This window comes from Oncorhynchus mykiss, chromosome 1, assembly GCF_057628025.1.
Source record: "Oncorhynchus mykiss isolate SJ-2025 chromosome 1, ASM5762802v1, whole genome shotgun sequence".
Classification (NCBI taxonomy): Eukaryota; Metazoa; Chordata; class Actinopteri; order Salmoniformes; family Salmonidae; genus Oncorhynchus; species Oncorhynchus mykiss.
The window spans coordinates 18,537,408-18,557,392 of record NC_143022.1 but is presented as its reverse complement, the minus strand read 5'-3'; the positions used below and the strand labels follow the sequence as shown (position 1 = coordinate 18,557,392).

The window sequence follows — 19,985 nt, the reverse complement described above, 5'->3', positions numbered from 1 at the left end:
ATGACAACACGCTGTTTTTATACTTGGTCCCACCTGAGCCGAGTCAGAGAGGAAGAGGCGAAGCAAGAGGGTTTACTCCACCAAAAAGTTCAAAGTGTCAAATTTGGTCAAAAAAAATCAAATTGCTAATTTGCTAAGTAAAGGCTTATTGGATCAAATAGGAGTTTCGTAATGGTTAGGTTGTTACGAATGAACTGATGTGGAATTTTGGCAACTTTGGGGAAAAAAAAAAAAAAAAAAAAAAAAAAAACTTAATATTGGAGTTCTGCCTGTTGTTCACGTGCATATCTGCCCTTTCATTGGCTAGAATGGTCCCACCTGATATCGCTTTACATCTTTGAGGACATGCATTTCCATTATTAGTGCAGTCACAACTATCTTGTCAATATAATAGATCATCTTTGGCTGAGTGCAAAAGAAGGATATCTGGCGGCCATGTTTGTCCACAGAGAGGGGCCGGCGGTTCGGGGAGGTGATTCGGTTCCGATCACGGTAAACGCGGTCTACCAGTCCGTGATGCCTGGTCGACCGACTGCTGTCCAAGGTGGAATTCTGGACAGGAAATGCAAAAATCAACCATATGAGAAACATTTGTCTTTTGAAATTGTATTATTTTTTTGTATGTATGTTTCAAATGTCTTTGTATAATATGGTGCAAATGTATTCATTTAAAAATGGGTCACACTAAGGGCCCTCAAACACATTCTCAAGTTAACAAACATATTTCAAAAATGGAATGCCATGATATAGAAAGCAATGACATAGTCTACTTGTGTCTTTTTAAAGGCCAGTGCAGTCTAAAACGTGATTTTCCCGTTAAATAAAAATACACTATAAAAACGCAACCATTTCAAAAGTGTTACAGATCATACAAGGAAATCCGTCCATTGAAATTAATTAGTCCTTAATATATGGATCTCACATGAATGGGAATACATATATGCATCTGTTGGTCACAGAAACTATTTATTTTTTATTTTTAAGGGCGTGAATCAGACAACCGGTCAGTATCTGGTGTGACCATTTGCCTCCTGCAGCGCAACACATCTCCTTCACATAGAGTTGATCAGGCTGTTGATTGTGACCTGTGGAATGTTGTCCCACTCCTCTTCAATGGCTGTGCAAAGTTGCTGGATATCCCTCAAAACTTGAGACATCTGTGGCATTGTGTGACAAAACTGCACATTTTAGAGTGGCCTTTTATTGTACCCAGCACAAGGTGCACCCACGTAATGATCATGCTGTTTAATCAGCTTCTTGAAATTCCACACCCATCAGATGCATTTTCTTGGCTCACTAACAGTGATGTAAACAAATTTTTGCAAAAAACTTTTGTGAAAGAAGCTTTTTGTGCTATGGAACATTTCTGGGATATTTTATTTGGGCTCGCGTTACATGTTGCGTTTATAATTTTTTTCCCAGTACATTTCTACACTATGATGTTGGGGGGGGGGGGGGGGGGGAAAGTGAAAATTATGATAATGCCCTTTTAAAAAGAACACCTGCAATCTTTCTGTTTTGGTAGGATGGAGTTTTGGCCTGCCTGGTGACATCACCAGGTGGTACATTTGTTAATAGACCAATAAGAGAGTTCCAAACCTCTCTTCTCCCCCCCACTCAGACCACTCCCAGACAGTCATTTAAAACAATCAGAGTAAGGTACTTAAATTGTTACCCAGAAATTATTTCATATGGAGATAAAAACTGCTTCATTGGACCATTAAACATTCAAGATTTTATTTTTATTTTATTTTACCTTTATTTAACCAGGCAAGTCAGTTAAGAACAAATTCTTATTTTCAATGACGGCCTGGGAACAGTGCCTGTTCAGGGGCAGAACGACAGATTTGTACCTTGTCAGCTCGGGGGTTTGAACTCGCAACCTTCCGGTTACTAGTCCAACGCTCTAACCACTAGGCTACCCTGCCGCCCCTATGGGATGGGGAGAGGGTGTCTGATTCTCAATGTTAGCTTCCTTCCGAGATGGTTGGTCCCAGAAAATTCAGTGTATCGATACGCCAGGACACGTCTTCAAAATGGTAAAATACTAAAGTGTCTTGTAATGTTAACAGGAATCCAATTCAAGGTAACGCGAGGGTAAAACAGCCCATCATGGAAGCAATCAAAGACTACATTTCCCTCAGGTGAGACTGATTTGCATCATTAAACAAAAATGTATTTTTGTATTTTTTTAAACCAACTGATAGAGAAGCTGAGAGCTCACCTGAAAAGGCAGGTCAATGTTGCTATTTCCAATCTGATTGACATTGGGCAGTGAGCCTCCATAGTACTGTCCACGATTCTGCCCTAGTTGCAAATACTGGGTCTTCTGTAACTGCAACTGTGCAAAGTAAAATTGCATGAAAGCATGAATGAATGATTAAACTGATAGGCCTAGAATGAAAAAAAAAAAAATCACATTCCAAAAGTTGATACACAAGTTACAGTGCTAAAGATAGACTGGACCACATCTAAAACATTTTTTTTAAAAGGACAAATGAGATAAGACATAGGTTAGTCAGCAGATCCAACACCTTATTCTTGCTTAAAGCTGCACTAGAGGGTCAGACAGACCGTTTGCTTAAATTAAGACACCGCGGAACCAGCGCAAGATTTGGCTCAGAATACATACCTCAATCCAGGGATGAATTCCAAAATGGCTGCTGTGGCATCTGCTACCTAGCATGAGGACGAAAAGGTCAGTTTTCTGAAAAACTAGCAGTCATTAAATCTTCTCGGTATAACATTTGGGATAATGGGACAATTGAGTACAACGCATTTCTTATCCCTCACGCCGGTGCTGCAGTGTCTTAATTTAAAGGGAAACTTCAGGATTTTGGCAATTAATCACTTTATCTACATCCCCAGAGTCAGATGAACTCAGGGATACCATTTGTATATCTCTGTGTGCAGTTTTAAGCTCAATACCTAACTGATGTAAGACCAATACTAGAATTATTTGGTAACTGCTAGCATGCTCCTTTTGAAGATACTCTTCAAAAAGAGGTAAGGCTTCAGATGTCGAAATATGGGCAGGACTCCACTGTCCTAACTTTTGGGGGAAGCTTGTTCCACCATTGGGGTCAAGAGGGGGCCAAGAGACCAGAGGTGGCGGAACAGAGTGCTGCTTCGTAGGCAAGCACCAGGGTCTTGAAGATGCTTTGAACTTTGACGGGAAGCCAGTGGAGTGTGCGGACGAGCGGGGAGACATGGGAAGGTTGAACACCAGGGGGGCTGCGGCATTCTGGATAAATTGCAGGGATTTGATGACAAGCAGGGAGCCCAGCCAACAAAGAGTTGCAGTAGTCTAGACAGGAGATTAAATGTGTCTGGATTAGGAACTGCGCCGTGTGAGGTAAGGTCATACTTTACTGGATGTTGTAGAGCATGAAACCGCAGGAGCAAGTCACTGCTTTGATGTTTGCAGAGAATGGCAGGTTGTTGTCCAGGGTTACACCAAGGTTCTTTGCACTCTGGGAGAGGGTCACCGTGGAGTTGTCAACCCGTGATAGAGGTCTTGGAGCGGGCAGACGTTTCCAGGGAGGAAGACCAGCTCTGTTTTGTTGAGGTTGAGCTTGAGGTGGTTGGCTGACATCCCCTCAAAGGAGGAAGAAGAATAGTTGAGTGTCTTCTGCATAGCAATGATAGGAGAGACCATGTGAGGATATCACAGAGCCGAGTGAGTTGGTGTAAAGCGAAAAGAGCAGGACCTAGAACCGAGCCCTGGGGGACACCAGTAATGAAAACATGTGGTGCAGACACAGATCCTCTCCACACTACCTTGTAGGAGCGACCTGCCAGGTAGGATGCAATCCAGGAGTGTGCAGAGCCCGAGACGCCCAACCGTGAGAGGGAGGAGTGGAGGATCTGATGGTTCAGTGTGTCCAAGGCAGTGGATATATCTAGGAGAATGAGAACAGATGAGTCAGCTTTGGCAGAACGGAGAGCCTCTGTGACACAGAGGGGAGCAGTCTCAGTTGAGTGAGCCGCCTTGAAGCTTGACTGGTTAGGGTCAAGTAGATTGTTCTGAGCGAGATAACGAGAGAGAGAGAGAGAGAGTTGGTCATAGACAGCATACTCAAGTATTTTGGAAAGAAAATAACTTAGGGATACTGGTCTATAGTTTCACAGAGGGGTCGAGTGTTGGTTTCTTGAGGAGGGGAGCGACTCTAGCCATCTTGAAGTCATAGGGGATGCAGTCAGTGGTCAGCTGATGAGAGAAGTGAGGAATGGTAGAAGGTCTCCAGAGTTGGTCTGGAGAAGGGAGTCAAGTGGGCAGGTTGTGGGGTGGCCCGACATCACTAGTCGCAGGATTTCATCTGAAGAGAGGGAAGAGTACAAGGCGTATGGTTGTTCTGTGTGATTGGGACCAGTGGATCAGTAGGCTGAGTGAGAGGAGCGGATGTCATCACCTTTTTTTCAAAGGTGTTGACAAAGTAATCGCAAAGAGGGAGGAGGATTAAAGGAGGTAGAAAGTGGAGAATAATTTCACAGGATTGGAGGCAGAAGCTTGAAATGTAGTGATAAAAAGCAGCTTTAAGGAAAGAAGATGTCGCTAAATGTCAAACATTTTATTTTATTTGTTTTTAAATCAAATAGGCATATTTTAAAACCACAACATAAATATATCCTGTACTCCTAAACCATTCCTTTATTATATTCACAACTGGTAGGTTCACCACCATACTCCTTTCGATAATTATTGAATGATTTAGATCACCAATTGCTTTAATAATGAATTGCATGAAGGATGGATTAACCAAAGGCCTGATTTGATGGGGATGAATAAACAGGCTAACATGAACATTTGATACAAACCAGACTGATTGACAGTAACCAACTTTGCATTACACATAATGAACATCTTCAAGACAAGGAAGTAAATCCCATGTTCTCCAACTCTGCCTTCAAGGCTTCGAAGTTTCAAATCTGTCAAACCTCAGCATGCATATACACGTAAATGCTGCGGGATTCTTGGTGCTGTCAAAGATGGTTTGGTACTTTGTAAATATGCAAACCCATTGCATGGCGTGCAAAACTGAATTGTGAATTCTGTCAAAATGGCTTGTCAACATTAGCGGTAACGTTGTATGCATAGCAAGTGACGCTTTAGTTTACAGGTAAACAATTAAACCGTTAGTGTCAAACGCACCAGTTTGAGTCGAACTGGTAAACATGTTCAGTCTTCATTGCAATTTCTAGCGGTTAAATTACTATCTAGCTTACTACACGGAATCTTTTGATTGATGTATGGGAATATGAATAGGACCAGGCGCTTGCTAGCAATAACCTAGCTAGTTATACCTGAGCTTGCCTGGGTGCCCTACCATAGCAAACATCAAAGACAGCTCACGGGATGGTTGCGGTTAACAAATTATAAATGTTGGCAAAGTAACGCCCCAATCAATGATGGTTATCAGAATACAAATATTTAGCTTTAATTGCGAGGGCAGTCAATCGACCACTTATGTTTGCCACTACCAGCTGGCTAAAAACAACTTGTAATAAAAACGTGCTGCAGTTAACGTAAGCTAGCTAACCTTAGGTTACTGACAGTACAGCAGTAGCTAGCTAGCCTAGCAGCAGAATGAATAAACAAAACAAGGCACTTACCCGTGCAGCTCTAGTAATGTTTAGGTCTTTCATCACCTCTTCGAAAGCCGCAGTCTCTTCGGCCTGTTTCTGATTATGTAAAGCGATTTTCTCGCTAAATTTACGTGGATTGTTTGAACTCGCCATCTTCTGCTCTTCTTCTCAATGGGACCTTACGCACAACGCTTGGATACGATGGTTTTGTCGTCATTACGCGCGTACATGTTTCTATTGCATTTCGTGGAATACAAATGAGCATTGTCGCATAATTAAATCATAATTAACTTGTGTAGGCCTATTTGATTTGTATTACGTACTCTAAAATGTCAATGACATTTGTTTAAAGGGATAGATCACTCAAAAACTATGTACATGTCAGCACGACATCAGTCAAGTTTAAGATAGAGCATTTCAGTACCGAGCAAAAACGGTGATATCCGATTTTTCATAGGAAAGGTTGATACAAGGAAAACAATCTACTTCTTGAAGTTAAATTTAATTAAAAGAAACTTAACATCTGAACACCACAATGACCTGGGTACTGAACAAGGCACTGTATCAACAGAGGATAACCTACCTGTCTGGAGCAGCACAATATACTTAGACATTCAAAGTTCTTGACATTTTCCGGATTGACTGACCTTCACGTTTTAAAGTAATAATGGACTGTCATTTCTCTTTGCTTATTTGAGCTGTTCTTGTCATAATATGGACCTAGTATTTTATCAAATAGGGCTATATTCTGTATACCACCCCTACATTGTCACAAATGCATGAAGAAAGAAATTCCACAAATTATCAAGGCACATCTGTTCATTGAAATGCATTCCAGGTGACTACCTCATGAAGCTGGTTGAGAGAATGCAAAGCTGTCAAGGCAAAGGGTGGCTACTTTGAAGAATCTCAAATAGAAAATATATTTTGATTTGTTCAACACATTCTTGGTTACATGATTACATGTGTTATTTCATAGTTTTGATGTTTTCACTATTATTCTACAATGTAGAAAAGAGTACAAATAAAAACCCTGGAATGTGTATGTGTGTCAATTTTTGCCTGGCACTGTATATTTTTTGTTGTAAAAAGCAAGATATTGCTCTACCAAAGTTTAAATACCTGTAGTGGATAGATCACATCCTTGGAACTGTATCAATGTCATGATGTACAGAGCTGAACTGAAATATACCAAATGTATCAGTTATCCAGATACAGTACACCTATAATTGACAGGAAAGTCAATATTGGGATTCATGTCTTTCGGTCATGACCTTTGACATTTAACAATGATGGAGTTGCACAGTATTTCGCAGTGTATGTATGCATGTATAAATGCAGTCAAGTAGCACCTCCATATAATTCATACATTAATTATTAATCGTCGTCTCCTGTAAATCGTCTGACACTTTTAAAACATGAAGCAAGAGGTTCTCTCTATACCTTATTCAAATGAATGTTCTGTAAAACTTACAGAAATTACAATTATACCGATTACCAATCACAAAAAAATGTGCACAATCTTCATTTCACATCTGTATTACAGTACTGTATAAAAGCTCATAAGATGAAACATTGTGTGGCCTTGTATTTCAGTTTCACTGATAGAAAATAAAACCTGAACTACGATTGGGAATAAGGATTAACTGGTCTTCAATTTACATTAATCTGCCAATCCATTAACATTTTGTAGGTCTTTGTAAAATGATGCATTCCACCATTGAGACAACACTTGAATACCTTTTTCAGTTCACGTAACACCTTTAATTAAAAGTTATACATTTGGATACAGAAAAGTCTACATTCTCATTGGATTACAGTGAATTCCACTTATAATGCACTTAATAGATAACTATGTGCTTCTGAGTTGGACAAACAAAACATCACAAAAAACCTGTTCCTAAGGCAAACAGGTGACATTTTCAGAACCAAACATTTTTCAACGAGTGCCATGTTGTGCTCCCAAATAAAATTCAGCTCGTCTCAGCATTGCCAACAGTCTAAAATCAGTAAAAGCCATATCAGTTTTGCATACAATACTGAAATCCTCACAAATAGGCTACTCCTCAAAACAAAAATGCTACCATCTGCACAGTACTAAAATAAGAAATACACTAGGGAAAATAATCACATATCACTGCTTGTGTGCTGTGCTGTTCATTCCATCTATGCCTTTACTTTGACCCTTACGTGAAGTTCAGCCCCTTGCGACCAGCTCTTTGAGATTCACAGTTCTGTCAGGACTGGATAAGTGAAAGCAGTACGCTTGTCTAGGTAAAATTCATTACCATAGTGCTCACACTGATGTTGTCCTTTTATGTAGGAGCTTGGATAAAGAACGTGGCACCAAAATATATCTGATATACCTACCAAAGGAGCACTAAACACAGCTGTTCTCACACACTTACACAAAGGAGTTGAAAAAAATGATTACGGTGCCATAAGAGACATATTAGCTTGTCAGTTTGGAATACACATTTCATTATGATGACTGTGTGCAAACGTCTCCAGTCAATTGAACGGCCTAATGAGCACATCACCATACACAGCAAAAACAGATGTTCTGAAATAAACATAAAACATTAGGAGAGTCTTCTTAAGTCAATCACTAGTTCTCAAATGGTCCTAAACAGTCAAATATGTCATCCCATATGTTGTAAAACATTTTTTTTTTACATTTTCTTTTATTATTTGAATGAATATACTCAATTAAATAATCAAAACATGCTTCCTTGATGCATGGCACAAATTTAAAAACTATCCTGCAAATCAGTTAATAGGTTGACTGTGGGTAGTGTTTTAAGTGTTGCTTAAAATACCCTAAAAGCGAGTTTGTCCCAGAAAGCTAACACTTATTTTCCATTAAAACTGCTCATTACAATGTAGCACATGGACCTCAACCATAGGATGGAAAATGAAGTAATACACTGTATATTATAGCAAAATAGTATTCCTATTTCCACTTATTCCCTCAAACACACACACCCACCCACATTACATCAAAATGACCACTAATATTTCAATAGTTTATGTAATGTGCCATGTTTGTATTAATTTGACAGCTCAACAGTAAGAATGCATGGAATCAAATTGTCAGTCTCTTTGGGCCGAAGGATTACCGTTGCGTGGTGGTTTGTGGAAGTATGATCGGCGTACACGCAATTCCTGCAAAAGACTCAGGAAAGTGCAAATCCCTCTCCCACTCATCAGTCTCTGTGTTGTACACTTGCACAATGCTTGTGACATTATTTAGATGCCAATTGTACCCTCCAACGATATAGATCTTTTTATCCAACAAGCAGCAGCCTGCCTCAGATTGCCCTGTTCGCATGGGGCTAACAGTGGTCCACTGGTCATTCTCTGGAATATAATACTCAACTGCTAGGACGTCAAAGCAGCGATCCACATGGTCCATGCGACCGCCCAGGCAGTAAACACGATCTTTGGCACTGATCATAGCATGAAGCACTCTGGGCTCGTTCATAGGCGATTTGAAATCCCATTGGTCAGACGTGGGGTCGTAACAGTGCAGGGTTTTCTTATCATCCACTGAGACACCGTAACCCCCTGAGATGTAGAGCTTGTCGCCACAGGGAGTTCCTGCATGGCCCCAGATTCTGCGTTTTAGTGGTTCCACGTAGGTCCACTCGTTTTTCTTAGGACAGTAGCACTCTACGGACGACAGACTTCCAGATCGGTTGCGCCCCCCAGTGGCGTAGAGTTGTCCTTGAAGAGCGTTGAGGTGGAACTGAATACGCCCCTCCTGCATTGGCTGGATACGCAGCCATTTGCTCAGGTGTGGGTCATAACGGAAGCAGATGTCCACTGCCCCTTCACCGCTGCGGTATTGCAGGTGCTGCCCGCCGACTACGTACACAAAGTTGTCCAGCACTGATACACAGGCGTGGCTGGATCCTGTCTCCATCTCCGTTAGTTCCTTGAACTGACGCGCTGCAATGTCTGGGAGATAGAACACCTTACTGCTCACAGTGCGATCGTTGTCAGTGTAGGGTGTCCCGCCAAAGGTAATTAGCGAAACCACGTTGGAGCGGATCACAGTCCGCGGGGACTGCATCTTGTGTTGACGGAACGGGAGGATCTGGTAGTTGAAGGCCTCCAGGAGGTACTGCCTGCACAACACGTCCTCCACCATGATGTCCACCGTCTGCACGCTGTCCACCAGCTCCGAGGAGGGCATGAGGGGGAATCGCACGTGGCAGAGGACCTCGTTTACACCGGCTCGGCGGGCCTCATCGTGCTGCAGCCAGCGGATGGCAGCGTGGAACAGGTCAATCTCGCTGCAGTTCTTCAGCTTGTTGCTCTGTAGGAAGAAGACCAGGCGCTCCATGGGGATGTGCAGGAAGTCTTCCTCCTCTGCAATCTGCAGGAAGTGGCGGAAGGTGAAGGTGTCCACAGACTCCTTGAGGGAGGTCAGGTTGAAGGTGGTGGCCATCTGGCCGATGTTCAGGCAGGTCTCTACGCTCATAGCTGACTTGAGGAATTCTTCGCAAAGGTCAACGACTGGGACCATCTGTAGAAAGACTGCTGCTCCCAGTACGTCTTGAATGCAGTCCAGGTCAAGCGTGACCTCTGCGCTGTAGGCAAAGTCAATTATGTGTTTCAGGCCACGGGCAGACAAGCCCTTCAGCTCAATGGTTTCCTGGTTTGACTCCCTCATGCCTCCAGTGAACATGGCTCTGTAAGGCAAGTGAGAAAGTCATTTAAATAACTGTCATTTTGTTAAACTTGTTTTATTGATTTCCTCCCATTCAAAACAACATATTCATCCCAGGTAAATTAGACAATGAACAACAACTCCTCTCTACTTGCCATGTAACATCAGGATGAGAACATCAGATTATACATTTAAACATATGTGACCGACCGGCTCGATCTTACATAGCAACATTTTAAATTGTTTTTAAAATATTTTTTACATTGGATAAAAGTAGAGACTCACAGCTAGAAAATTGTACATCATACACCATAGTTGATGAACAATGGGAAAGTAATTCTGCTTTGGAAGTTGATAAACTTGTAACCTCACTTTTGAGAAAATGTTTTGGTACCTACTGGAGAGCTCCTCTTTGTCTACACCCATTCAGCGTCGTTCACACACTATCCACCCATCTCTTTAAGGATTCACATGTGAGGCTATGTACTAAACAACCAAAGATTAAGACTATAGGCTGGTTTAGACTACGAGTGGGTTTGTAAATTTAATCTGGAGTACCAGAGTGTGCTCTGGGCGTTCGTAAACTCAGAGCATTGTCAGATTGTCCTTTCGTAAATTCAGAGGAGTATGGTTGATCCGAGCATTCTGGCCTAACAACAGCAGTCAAGCACCCAAGCTAACGGGCTAACATTGGCTAGCTACTTCAAAACACAAATGAGAGAACAGCTCACTGACCATTTTACTCGCCCTAGCAGAGCTGGTTTGGCTGTTTTTATGTTATCCAGAGCGTTGGTGACTGCAACTATGCTGCTGGCAACAATTTAATTACGCTTTTTTTTTTTTGCTAACGTTTACTGACACAGGCCATATTCAACGGGTGTTGAGCTTTCGGAAATTTGTCAGTTATTATGCGCTGTGGCACACTCAGACGAGAGTGCACGGAAATCGGAGTAGATAAAGTGAATTTACCAGCTACGTCTATTGACAGTTGTCACAGTGACATCATGAACACTCTATTGCAATGGTTACTTGCATAGCTAAACAATGAACCATAATCCCAACTCATAACGTTACTACCCTGCATGAATCTGCAGGTAGCTGACCAACCAGGTTCAATGTTAGCTAGCTAACATTAGGCTATAACTAGCAATGCAAATGGCTCTGAGATTTGAATAATTTACTACACAGATCATAGATGTAATGCTAGCTAGCCAGCCAGCTAATGTTAGCTAGCTAACAGAACACTAACTTGAAATTAAAACAACTTTGACAAAATTAGAAACATGTAATATCTGAAAATATAGCTAGCTAGACTATCTATACATGGATGGACGCTTCTCCCTCTCTGTCACAGATGCCATAGTTGCCCTTAGTTTGAAGATGTAATCCGGAGACAGCCTTCTGTGTGTTCTCTTTTGAACTCCGTCTGCATATTTGCAATCAAATGCCAGATTTTTTTCCATCTCCTTAGCTATCATACTCTTAATTCCACTGATTTCAAAACTCAGTCCTCCAGAAAGTGGAGAGCAACACTTATGCAGCTCTACTACGTGATATCTTTTTTTTTTTTTTTTAAGCTGTGCTAGAAAGGATTACCTACACATACTGACCAGCTCATGATATAGACAGAAGCCCGCTACATGGCAGACCAATCAGAACTCTTCTCTTGGCATGTCCAGCCCACTCATCATCTCAACCAATCTTGGCTAGCGATTAGGTTGCTGTCTTTTTCCGTGGCTAAACTAACTAGGCTCCTAACTTAATTTTATTCGTATTTCCAGATGGCATACAAGTTTGTTATTAAGGTACATGAAAGTTCACACGTTCAAGAAGGCATTTCTGCCAAAAAAACACAATTTGATTTAAAAAAAAATAAGTTTACGTTCAAATGGCGCTCCTGTGAAGTAGTGACACGCGGCATACGCCTAGTTTCCTGAAACAAGTTACATATTCACATTATACACCTGTAATGTTATTATATCCCTACCTATCAGTTCCACATACTGCAACAATTACTCAGTTCTCTCTACCATACCTCATCTGACTAAGCTTTTGATGTATCAATTATTTCACACCAAAGACCTATTTACCAACACAGTCTCTCAACACTCTTCCCTTCACCTCTACATCTGTATGATGATTTGATTTGTATATCTTGACTTTACCTGGGTCTCTCTTTCCAGGTCAGTGCATCTCTACAGTCAAAAAAATACATCCAGTGTCCAGTTGTCTCAAATCAGTGCAGAGGAAAGGAGATGAAGAGCAGAAGCCATGTCGGAGAGACAGCGTCAGTCTCACCTGAAGTAGTCACTGCAGGAGGCCAGCACTGCCTTGTGAACCTGGAAGCGCTCCTCATTGATGGCCAGCACCACATCCAGGAGCTGCCCCTGGGCTCGCAGGACCGACAAGCCCTGTAGGAGAGTGGTGCTATGGCTTGGGGCTGAGAACGTGCAACGCAGGGAGCTATTCTTGTTAGCCATACTGCAAGAGAAAAGGCCCATCACTGTCAGTGTATCAGAATAGGATATTTTAGAAAAAATGTAAGTTAGACTCAGCGAAATTACATTGCCACGAGCAGCACCGCCGATATTGAGATGAGCAAGATACAAGACTTTGCTCTCACACAGTCACACAAAGCATCTGCGTATGTGCACTGGTTCGCTTCACGCTGTTCACAGCATGGTAGCCAGGGCACCAAAACAATGGAGAAGTTGAGCCTCGCGCTTCAACGCTCTTAGTTGTTGCAGAAATTGATCCACTATGCTGTTTACTTTTTGCATCTATGCCATATCGCTGAGTCTACCTTTAAGCTTCTAGGATGCTTGTCAGTTTACTGATGTTGTTGTAGCATCAGTGACAATAATGAGCTCTTGCTCTCCTGCACTTTTTCCATCCGTTTTTCCCAGCAGCTGCATCATTACCCTCCTCCCAACTATTTTCTCTTGAATTATTCAGCTGCTTCATGGGGGAAAAAAGCTTTATTTTCTATTCAACCTGTGTTAATGATGATATCCCTTAAACACGAAAGAACATCTTTAATTGTTCACCACTGTCAGGCCACTTTAATGTCACTAGATTTTGAGTGAGGATATGACCTTCTCCATGGATCAAAGCCACCACTGAAAAGTTGTTTATATATATCTGTAAGATGTTTCCAATGTATTTTTAAGATGTATCATCAAAATGGAGCGGATTAAATTCAATAAGCCTAGCCATAAAAATGCTTATTTGATGCTGACAAGATAGGGACTAGTATGTAGCCCATTCATAGATGCCAGCTACCATTAGCATCTATTCATGAAGATATCTTTTGGCTGGGGGAGTTTTAAGAGCCCCCGATGCTCGCTCTGAACGTTAACATGCATCGCTTGCGCTACGGTTTTGGAAACATAAGTAGTCTTTCATATCAGTGAGAATTAATTTTCAAAAAACAAAAGGTTACATTTCTACACACCTTTATAGGGTTAGTGTTCCCACACGGCCATATCTCCATGTTACAGTGCTTGTTTTACGGAAGACAGAGGCGACAACCTGTGCTAATTAGCTATCTAGCCTGCTGGAACACCTGTGTGTAACATGCTGAAAACACCACCCACGTCACGTGTGCTGCAAAATAAATGTACACATACATGTTATTTAATCATTGCACCCACACTGATCACAAGCATCTGCGTAGCCAGGCGCTAAAATAGAACTCACTGCAAGTCCCGCCTCTCCCATCTCATTGTTTTTAGGAGCATATACCGTTGTGGGTGATTGAAAGATTAACTGAAGTCCACACTCCAGTCGGTTGTGGTAATGCACCTTATAGTTGGTTGCAAACTGCCATTTAAAGTCCAAAGAAGAGGCCTGAAGGAGGAGAGATTACTAGAAACAAACTCGTTTTAACCTTTTATCTATGGATTAATTGTCAGAGTAGAGGACCTTGTGCATTTCAGGTAAAATAACAACCCAATGTTTATATCCCAGGACAAATTAGTTAGCAACAGCAAACTAGCTAGCTAAAGGAAGTGTTGCAGAAATGTAGTTAGTCAGCTGGAGACACACAGCAGTATGGATCTGACCTGCTACAGTAAGTGTGTATTTTTTTATTTGAAATATTATTTCTCACTGATATGAAAGATACCTTTACAAAAAAGATTGCAGTTTTGAAACTGCAGTAGAAGTGCAATAACTGCATTAGACTGGTTACACTGCAAAATTACTGCTTCCAAAAAAACTGCGTTATTTTGGAATTAAGTATTTGCAGAATACTGGTGTTATACTGTACTCAGACAGCACTCTTTTTCATAAGAGTAAATTCGATATGTTTCGAAAACCGTCTCGCAATCTATGAATCTTGACGTTTTTAAACGTTATAACAAAGCGTCTGGATTGTAGTTCACATGGTCCCATTGGTAACGTTAAAGGGTGCTGAGAACCCTTGAGACAGTTAATGTATTGGTTCTCGAAAGTAAGGGACTATGCACCGTGTTGCGCCGTTGCACCTGCTAGATTAAACTTTAACTATGAATGTAAATGTTACGAGAGATTGACAAACATATTCCTAACATTCCTTCTTACTCGATACCTTGTCATTGGAAACATTTACAGCCTTCCATTGTAGACTACAATGTACAGTGAATTAATCAATCTGCAACGATGTGAATATTAATGCAAAAAAAATTACCAGTGTCCTAATGATCCAACCGAATGCCCCCCCCATATTTATCATATTTATCTCATTCATTCCGTATTCTTAGCTGCCCTTTGGTCAAAATACAGTTTTCCCATATTGATTTCCCCACTACATTGTCATCCTCACCTGTTCTGTGGACGATTCGAGGCGAAATCCCCACCATCTGACTCCGCCATCTTCTAGCACCGTGCTGTATGCAAAGGGAATTATTTGTAAATGTAGCAGTGGGTCAAAGGCATTACTGCCCCGTTCATGACAAAATAAACTCATCAATCAATCCTATCGACCTCTAACTATTGAACAACATATGGTGCCTTTCCCCGTGCTGAAAGATGTTGACCTCTGCACCAGATGGAAATGTCCTGTCGTGCGCTGTGTTCGACTTCAGTTTGTCGGGTTTGTGCTGAGCCCATGCGCTGCTGCTGTTCACCGCTAGGATGCGCTGAGATTACAATACCGGTCATTTCAATCACTTTGGGACATCTTTCGCATAACTGGTGTATTTTGTAAAGTCTAAATACAAAACTCTAAACACTTGTAATATCCACTAAATTATGTTCAGAACCTTTGATTGTGCATTCATTGAGGTTTCACACATTTTTCACCGCTGAGTCAATCATGCAAAATCAGTTTTCTGTGAAATACCATGACAACATTTTGTTTTGTCACCAATACATCAGATAATGATAGACTCACAATTTAGTCATTTTAACTACCATTTAATCCAATATAAAAATATAAGATACACATTTCAAAACTGTTGTTTTTGGAGTGCTGAATATAATAAATAGTAGAGAGTAAATATATTTTTCCATTCAGTTTTGGACTATAACTTGACATGCACAATGTTGTATAATTTGTATCCAATGGCAGGTTGTGAGCATGTTGAGAAAAATGTCAGTCTTACAGTTTAATTATCCTTATACAGTACATACGTAGAACAAATCATCAGACATTGGAGTATTGTAAAGCAGTTGGCAACTGTAAAAACGTAGCATGTGTTGAATGCCCCATGTAACGTTGTACAATATCACTTTTTTTTACGTGACTTGTCAACTGATACTGTATCGCCGTCTCTCTGCTTACAGTGTATCAATGAAATTCAGATAAGTGGGATAGGTATTTCAGCAGTGCATTGTACACTACAATACAATTACAAAATGGTTGCACATTTCTGACCTTTATTTCACAAATTCGTCTTTTGACCAAACAGATCAGCGCTAAAAAAAAATCGTATGTGATTAGAGCTGATTGGTCAAATGACCAATTAGTAAAAAGAAAAATCTGAATTTGGCTGCCTGTGTATACACAGCCTTAGTGACTCTTGAAGAGCACTGGCTGATGGAGAGAGATGGTGTGTTATTTACATCCAAGTTTGGTTTACCTTCCAACATAAATTGATGTCAAATTGATACATTTGAGATAAAAATATAGAAATGTACAGTGTTCAGCAGTTATCAAACTATATACTTTAACTAGGCACTACATCATTTTGGTTCCGTAGTTATCAGTTTTGAGCAGTTTGATTAAATTATAGTTAATCTTCTTGTTAACAAATGACAAGAAAATCATATCAAATGTAAAGTGAATATTGCATTTTGAAAAGCAGATACTTAGTGAATATGTATACAAGTTGGTAGTGATTTGGTGCAGTGGACAAGTGAACCAATGACTTAGTGAATGTATTTTCTGTACTCAATTGAAAATGTGCTTAGAGTTTTGAAACGAGCCATTTTGATGATCTGTTTAGATTTTCATGCTTAGAGTTGTGAAATGTACAACATGCTAAATTGCACCAAACCCACTGGGCACAGACGTCATTTCAACGTCTACTCCACATTGTTTCAACGTAAATGTATTGAAATGATATGGAAACAAATTGATTCAACTAGTGTGCGCCCAGTGTGAAATGATTGAAAAAAAACTGTAATAATATTAGCCTATTGCAGCTTAAGCCTACTATCACTAATGACAATAGTGATACATCAATAGGGTCTCCTGATGTTTATCAGGTAGAAATGTAGTATGAAACCCAATTATGATTTTCATGAAGTGAATGCACCACCCATGGGCAGCAGTTGTAGGCCAAGTTGTTGAGGTAAAACAGTAGGCATCATATCATTTCTTGTTGTTTCAATGTAGCCTAGGCCTCACTCCCACTTCTCAATTTTTGGGATCCCCAACTCCATGCTGGTTCATTTTGTGATTGATGGTAGACATCGTACAGGCTCAGAATGCCCACTCCGCAAACAGATTGTCTTTCTATATCGATGAATGAGATGGATCATTGTGATGAAATCATTAAGAAATCAGGCTTTGACAGAATATACATTTGACAAGTGTATAGGCCTGTCCTGTGTTCAAACTCTGGTACTTTAGAAAAAAAAATGTCATTAGGTATCATATGAACAGTCATTGCAAATATTCTGTGAAATTGTTTAGTCTTTGTATTCATGTATTCTGACACTGTCTAAAATATCTACACATGATACATGATGATTGTTACGCAGAGTGGAACCCAAGAGCAGACTCAGATGAGGAGACTAGGATGAAGTAACCAAGGTATTTACTGAAACACGGGGAGATGGAGTGCAGGTCAGAGGAAGCTCGGGCGGGTTGCTGGAAACCAGGTGCGGAGGCTGAAGCGAGAGGGGTTGAAACAGGGTAAGCAGGTCCGGAGGGGAATCAAAGGGAGTAATAGAGTGGGGAATCCAGGACAGAGTAGCAGGATGACGAGACAGGGACCAGAGTCAGAGTGGGCAGAACTGTAGCGGAGAGGAAAATAGCGTCAGGCAAGGAAAACAGGCACAACAGGATCGGAATAGCAACAAATGGCTAGAAGCGTAGACTGACTGAGCAGAGATTACGATCTGACAGTGTGGAAGTGGCAGGTGCTGAGTATTTGTAGAGGTCTTGATTATGGAACAGGTTGCAGCTGGTGGGGATCTGCTCTGACTCCAGCACACCTGTCACCACCCACACAATCACACACACACACAGAGAGAGAGGGAGGGGGAGAGAGTACTGGGGGAGTGGCGGCAGGTCAAGGAGACACAGGATGAGCAGTAGAGGGCATTGCAGGAGCAGATGTGACAATGGTTACATTCTTCTGACATGGCTCTTTTCTTTGTCACATTTATATTCTAGTATGATACGGCAGTGTCCCTTCTCCCTCAGGAGGCTGAAACGATTTGGCAGGGCCCCTAAGATCCTTAGGAACTTTTACAGCTGCACCAGCTGTATCACTGTCTGGTATGGCAACTGCACTGCCTTCAACCGAAAAGCCCTACAGAGGGTGGTGGGGATGGTCACACAGGGGGTGGGCTCACAGCTATCCAGCACGTACATGCTAGGGGGTGTCTGAGAAAGACCAGAAAAATTGCCAAAGACTCCAGCCCACTGAGACATGGACTGTTCTCCATGCTCCTGTCCGGCAGGCTGTACCAGTGCATCAAAGCTCAGACCAACAGACACCCAAACGGCTTCTATCCCCTGGTCATAACACTAAATGATTATTGATTAGACTTATTACTGGCACTACACTGCTGTTCATTGACTATTGATTGCCATGACCATTAGTATCTATCTATTTATCCTGCTACTGGTCACCATTACTCCTGTTTACATGTATACAGTATATACCATAGGTATTTTACCGTAAGTATTTATATATTCCTGCTACCAGTCACTTTTCAGCCCTGTTTACATGTACAGTGCCTTGCGAAAGTATTCGGCCCCCTTGAACTTTGCGACCTTTTGCCACATTTCAGGCTTCAAACATAAAGATATAAAACTGTATTTTTTTGTGAAGAATCAACAACAAGTGGGACACAATCATGAAGTGGAATGACATTTATTGGATATTTCAAACTTTTTTAACAAATCAAAAACTGAAAAATTGGGCGTGCAAAATTATTCAGCCCCTTTACTTTCAGTGCAGCAAACTCTCTCCAGAAGTTCAGTGAGGATCACGTAGACACACTCACCCACACACTCACACTTACATAGACACTCGCCCACACACTCATGTAGACACACTTACATAGACACTCACCCACACACTCATGTAGACACACTTACATAGACACTCACCCACACACTCTCACTCACGTAGACACACTCACCCACACACTCACACTTACGTAGACACTCTCACCACCACGCAGGCCCCCACTCACCACTTATGCTGCAGCTATGCTGTTTACTATTGTTATTATTATTAATGCTGTTACCAGTCACTTTCTCCTAATGGCTGCCTACATATTTACATCTACCTCAATACTCCAGTATCCCTGCACACTGACCCTGTATAGGGCTTCCTCTCTTTTTTCTCATGGTTTTTATATATTTGATTATTATCTATCCTTTCCTTTTTTGTATTGAATACTGCACTGTTGGGTAGGACGTGCAAGTTGTGCATTTCATTACTGTACATGTGACAAAATAAACTTGAACTTGATAGGCACTGTGTATGTGGACAGGTTGCTATCAAGCCTGAAAAAAGTGAATTAACAGAATTTTATTACATTTTGTTCACCACACAACTATGTCCATCTGAACACATCCAGACATCCACAATCAAAACCCAGTAAACATTTATTTCATTTATTTGTTGTGGTTCAAGTTTGCAATTTGTTAATACTATGGGTCCCTTTAGTGGCAATGAATACACCAGTAGTTCAAATATATTACGCTTTGTCATAACGTTGTCATAACGTTGTCATAACGTTGATGATTGTGATGCTTTTTGCTTTAACTTCTGTGAACATTATGGTTAGATTCCATTGTGATTCAATGTACCATGTTTGTGGTTCACAATAGTAACCCAAATCTGACCAGAATCTGTCCCACAATAGATAGTGTGTATATACACACTATCATCTTGATCTGATGTGTGGTTAAATACACAGGTCTACGAGATTAAATATGCTATTTGGATGTTCTTTTAAAACAGCTATTCATTCTGAGACACATGCCATTCTCTGAATTCAGAATTCACGCCTTAAAGAACATTTAAAAAAAAAACATTTTTGAAGGTGAACACCG

General features: G+C 41.0%; 2 protein-coding genes across 7 annotated transcripts in view; both read right to left on the bottom strand.

The window, feature by feature from the left end:
* The window catches only part of LOC110494078 (CREB-regulated transcription coactivator 1), a 35,577-nt gene extending 29,782 nt beyond the window's left edge, over positions 1–5,795 (bottom strand). For 2 of the 4 annotated variants that reach the window (XM_090193254.1, XM_036955861.2), the window contains exons 1-3: positions 5,614–5,789; positions 2,225–2,341; positions 427–552 (exon numbers count right to left, since the gene is read on the bottom strand). In XM_090193254.1, the coding sequence (XP_090049380.1) occupies positions 427–552; positions 2,225–2,341; positions 5,614–5,739 (369 nt within the window). In that variant the 5' untranslated portion in view covers positions 5,740–5,789. Of the gene's footprint in view, positions 1–426; positions 553–2,224; positions 2,342–2,632; positions 4,320–5,613 lie in introns of all 4 variants that reach the window. The other 2 variants (XM_090193236.1, XM_090193185.1) reach the window with 2 other exon arrangements.
* Positions 5,796–7,327: 1,532 nt separating this feature from the next.
* klhl26 (kelch-like family member 26) lies at positions 7,328–15,363 on the bottom strand. Of its 3 annotated transcripts, none has more exons than XM_021568458.3 (4): positions 15,280–15,363; positions 15,066–15,129; positions 12,560–12,742; positions 7,328–10,283 (listed from the first exon to the last, which is right to left on the bottom strand). In XM_021568458.3, the coding sequence occupies exons 2-4, from the start codon at positions 15,113–15,115 to the stop codon at positions 8,702–8,704; spliced, it is 1,815 nt and encodes a 604-aa protein (XP_021424133.1). In that variant the 5' UTR covers positions 15,116–15,129; positions 15,280–15,363; the 3' UTR covers positions 7,328–8,701. The 3 variants fall into 3 exon arrangements, with proteins under 3 accessions (XP_021424133.1, XP_021424048.1, XP_021424378.1); XM_021568373.3 differs by having other exon boundaries at positions 15,227–15,360; XM_021568703.3 differs by having other exon boundaries at positions 12,427–12,742; positions 15,066–15,357.
* Positions 15,364–19,985: the final 4,622 nt, after the last annotated feature.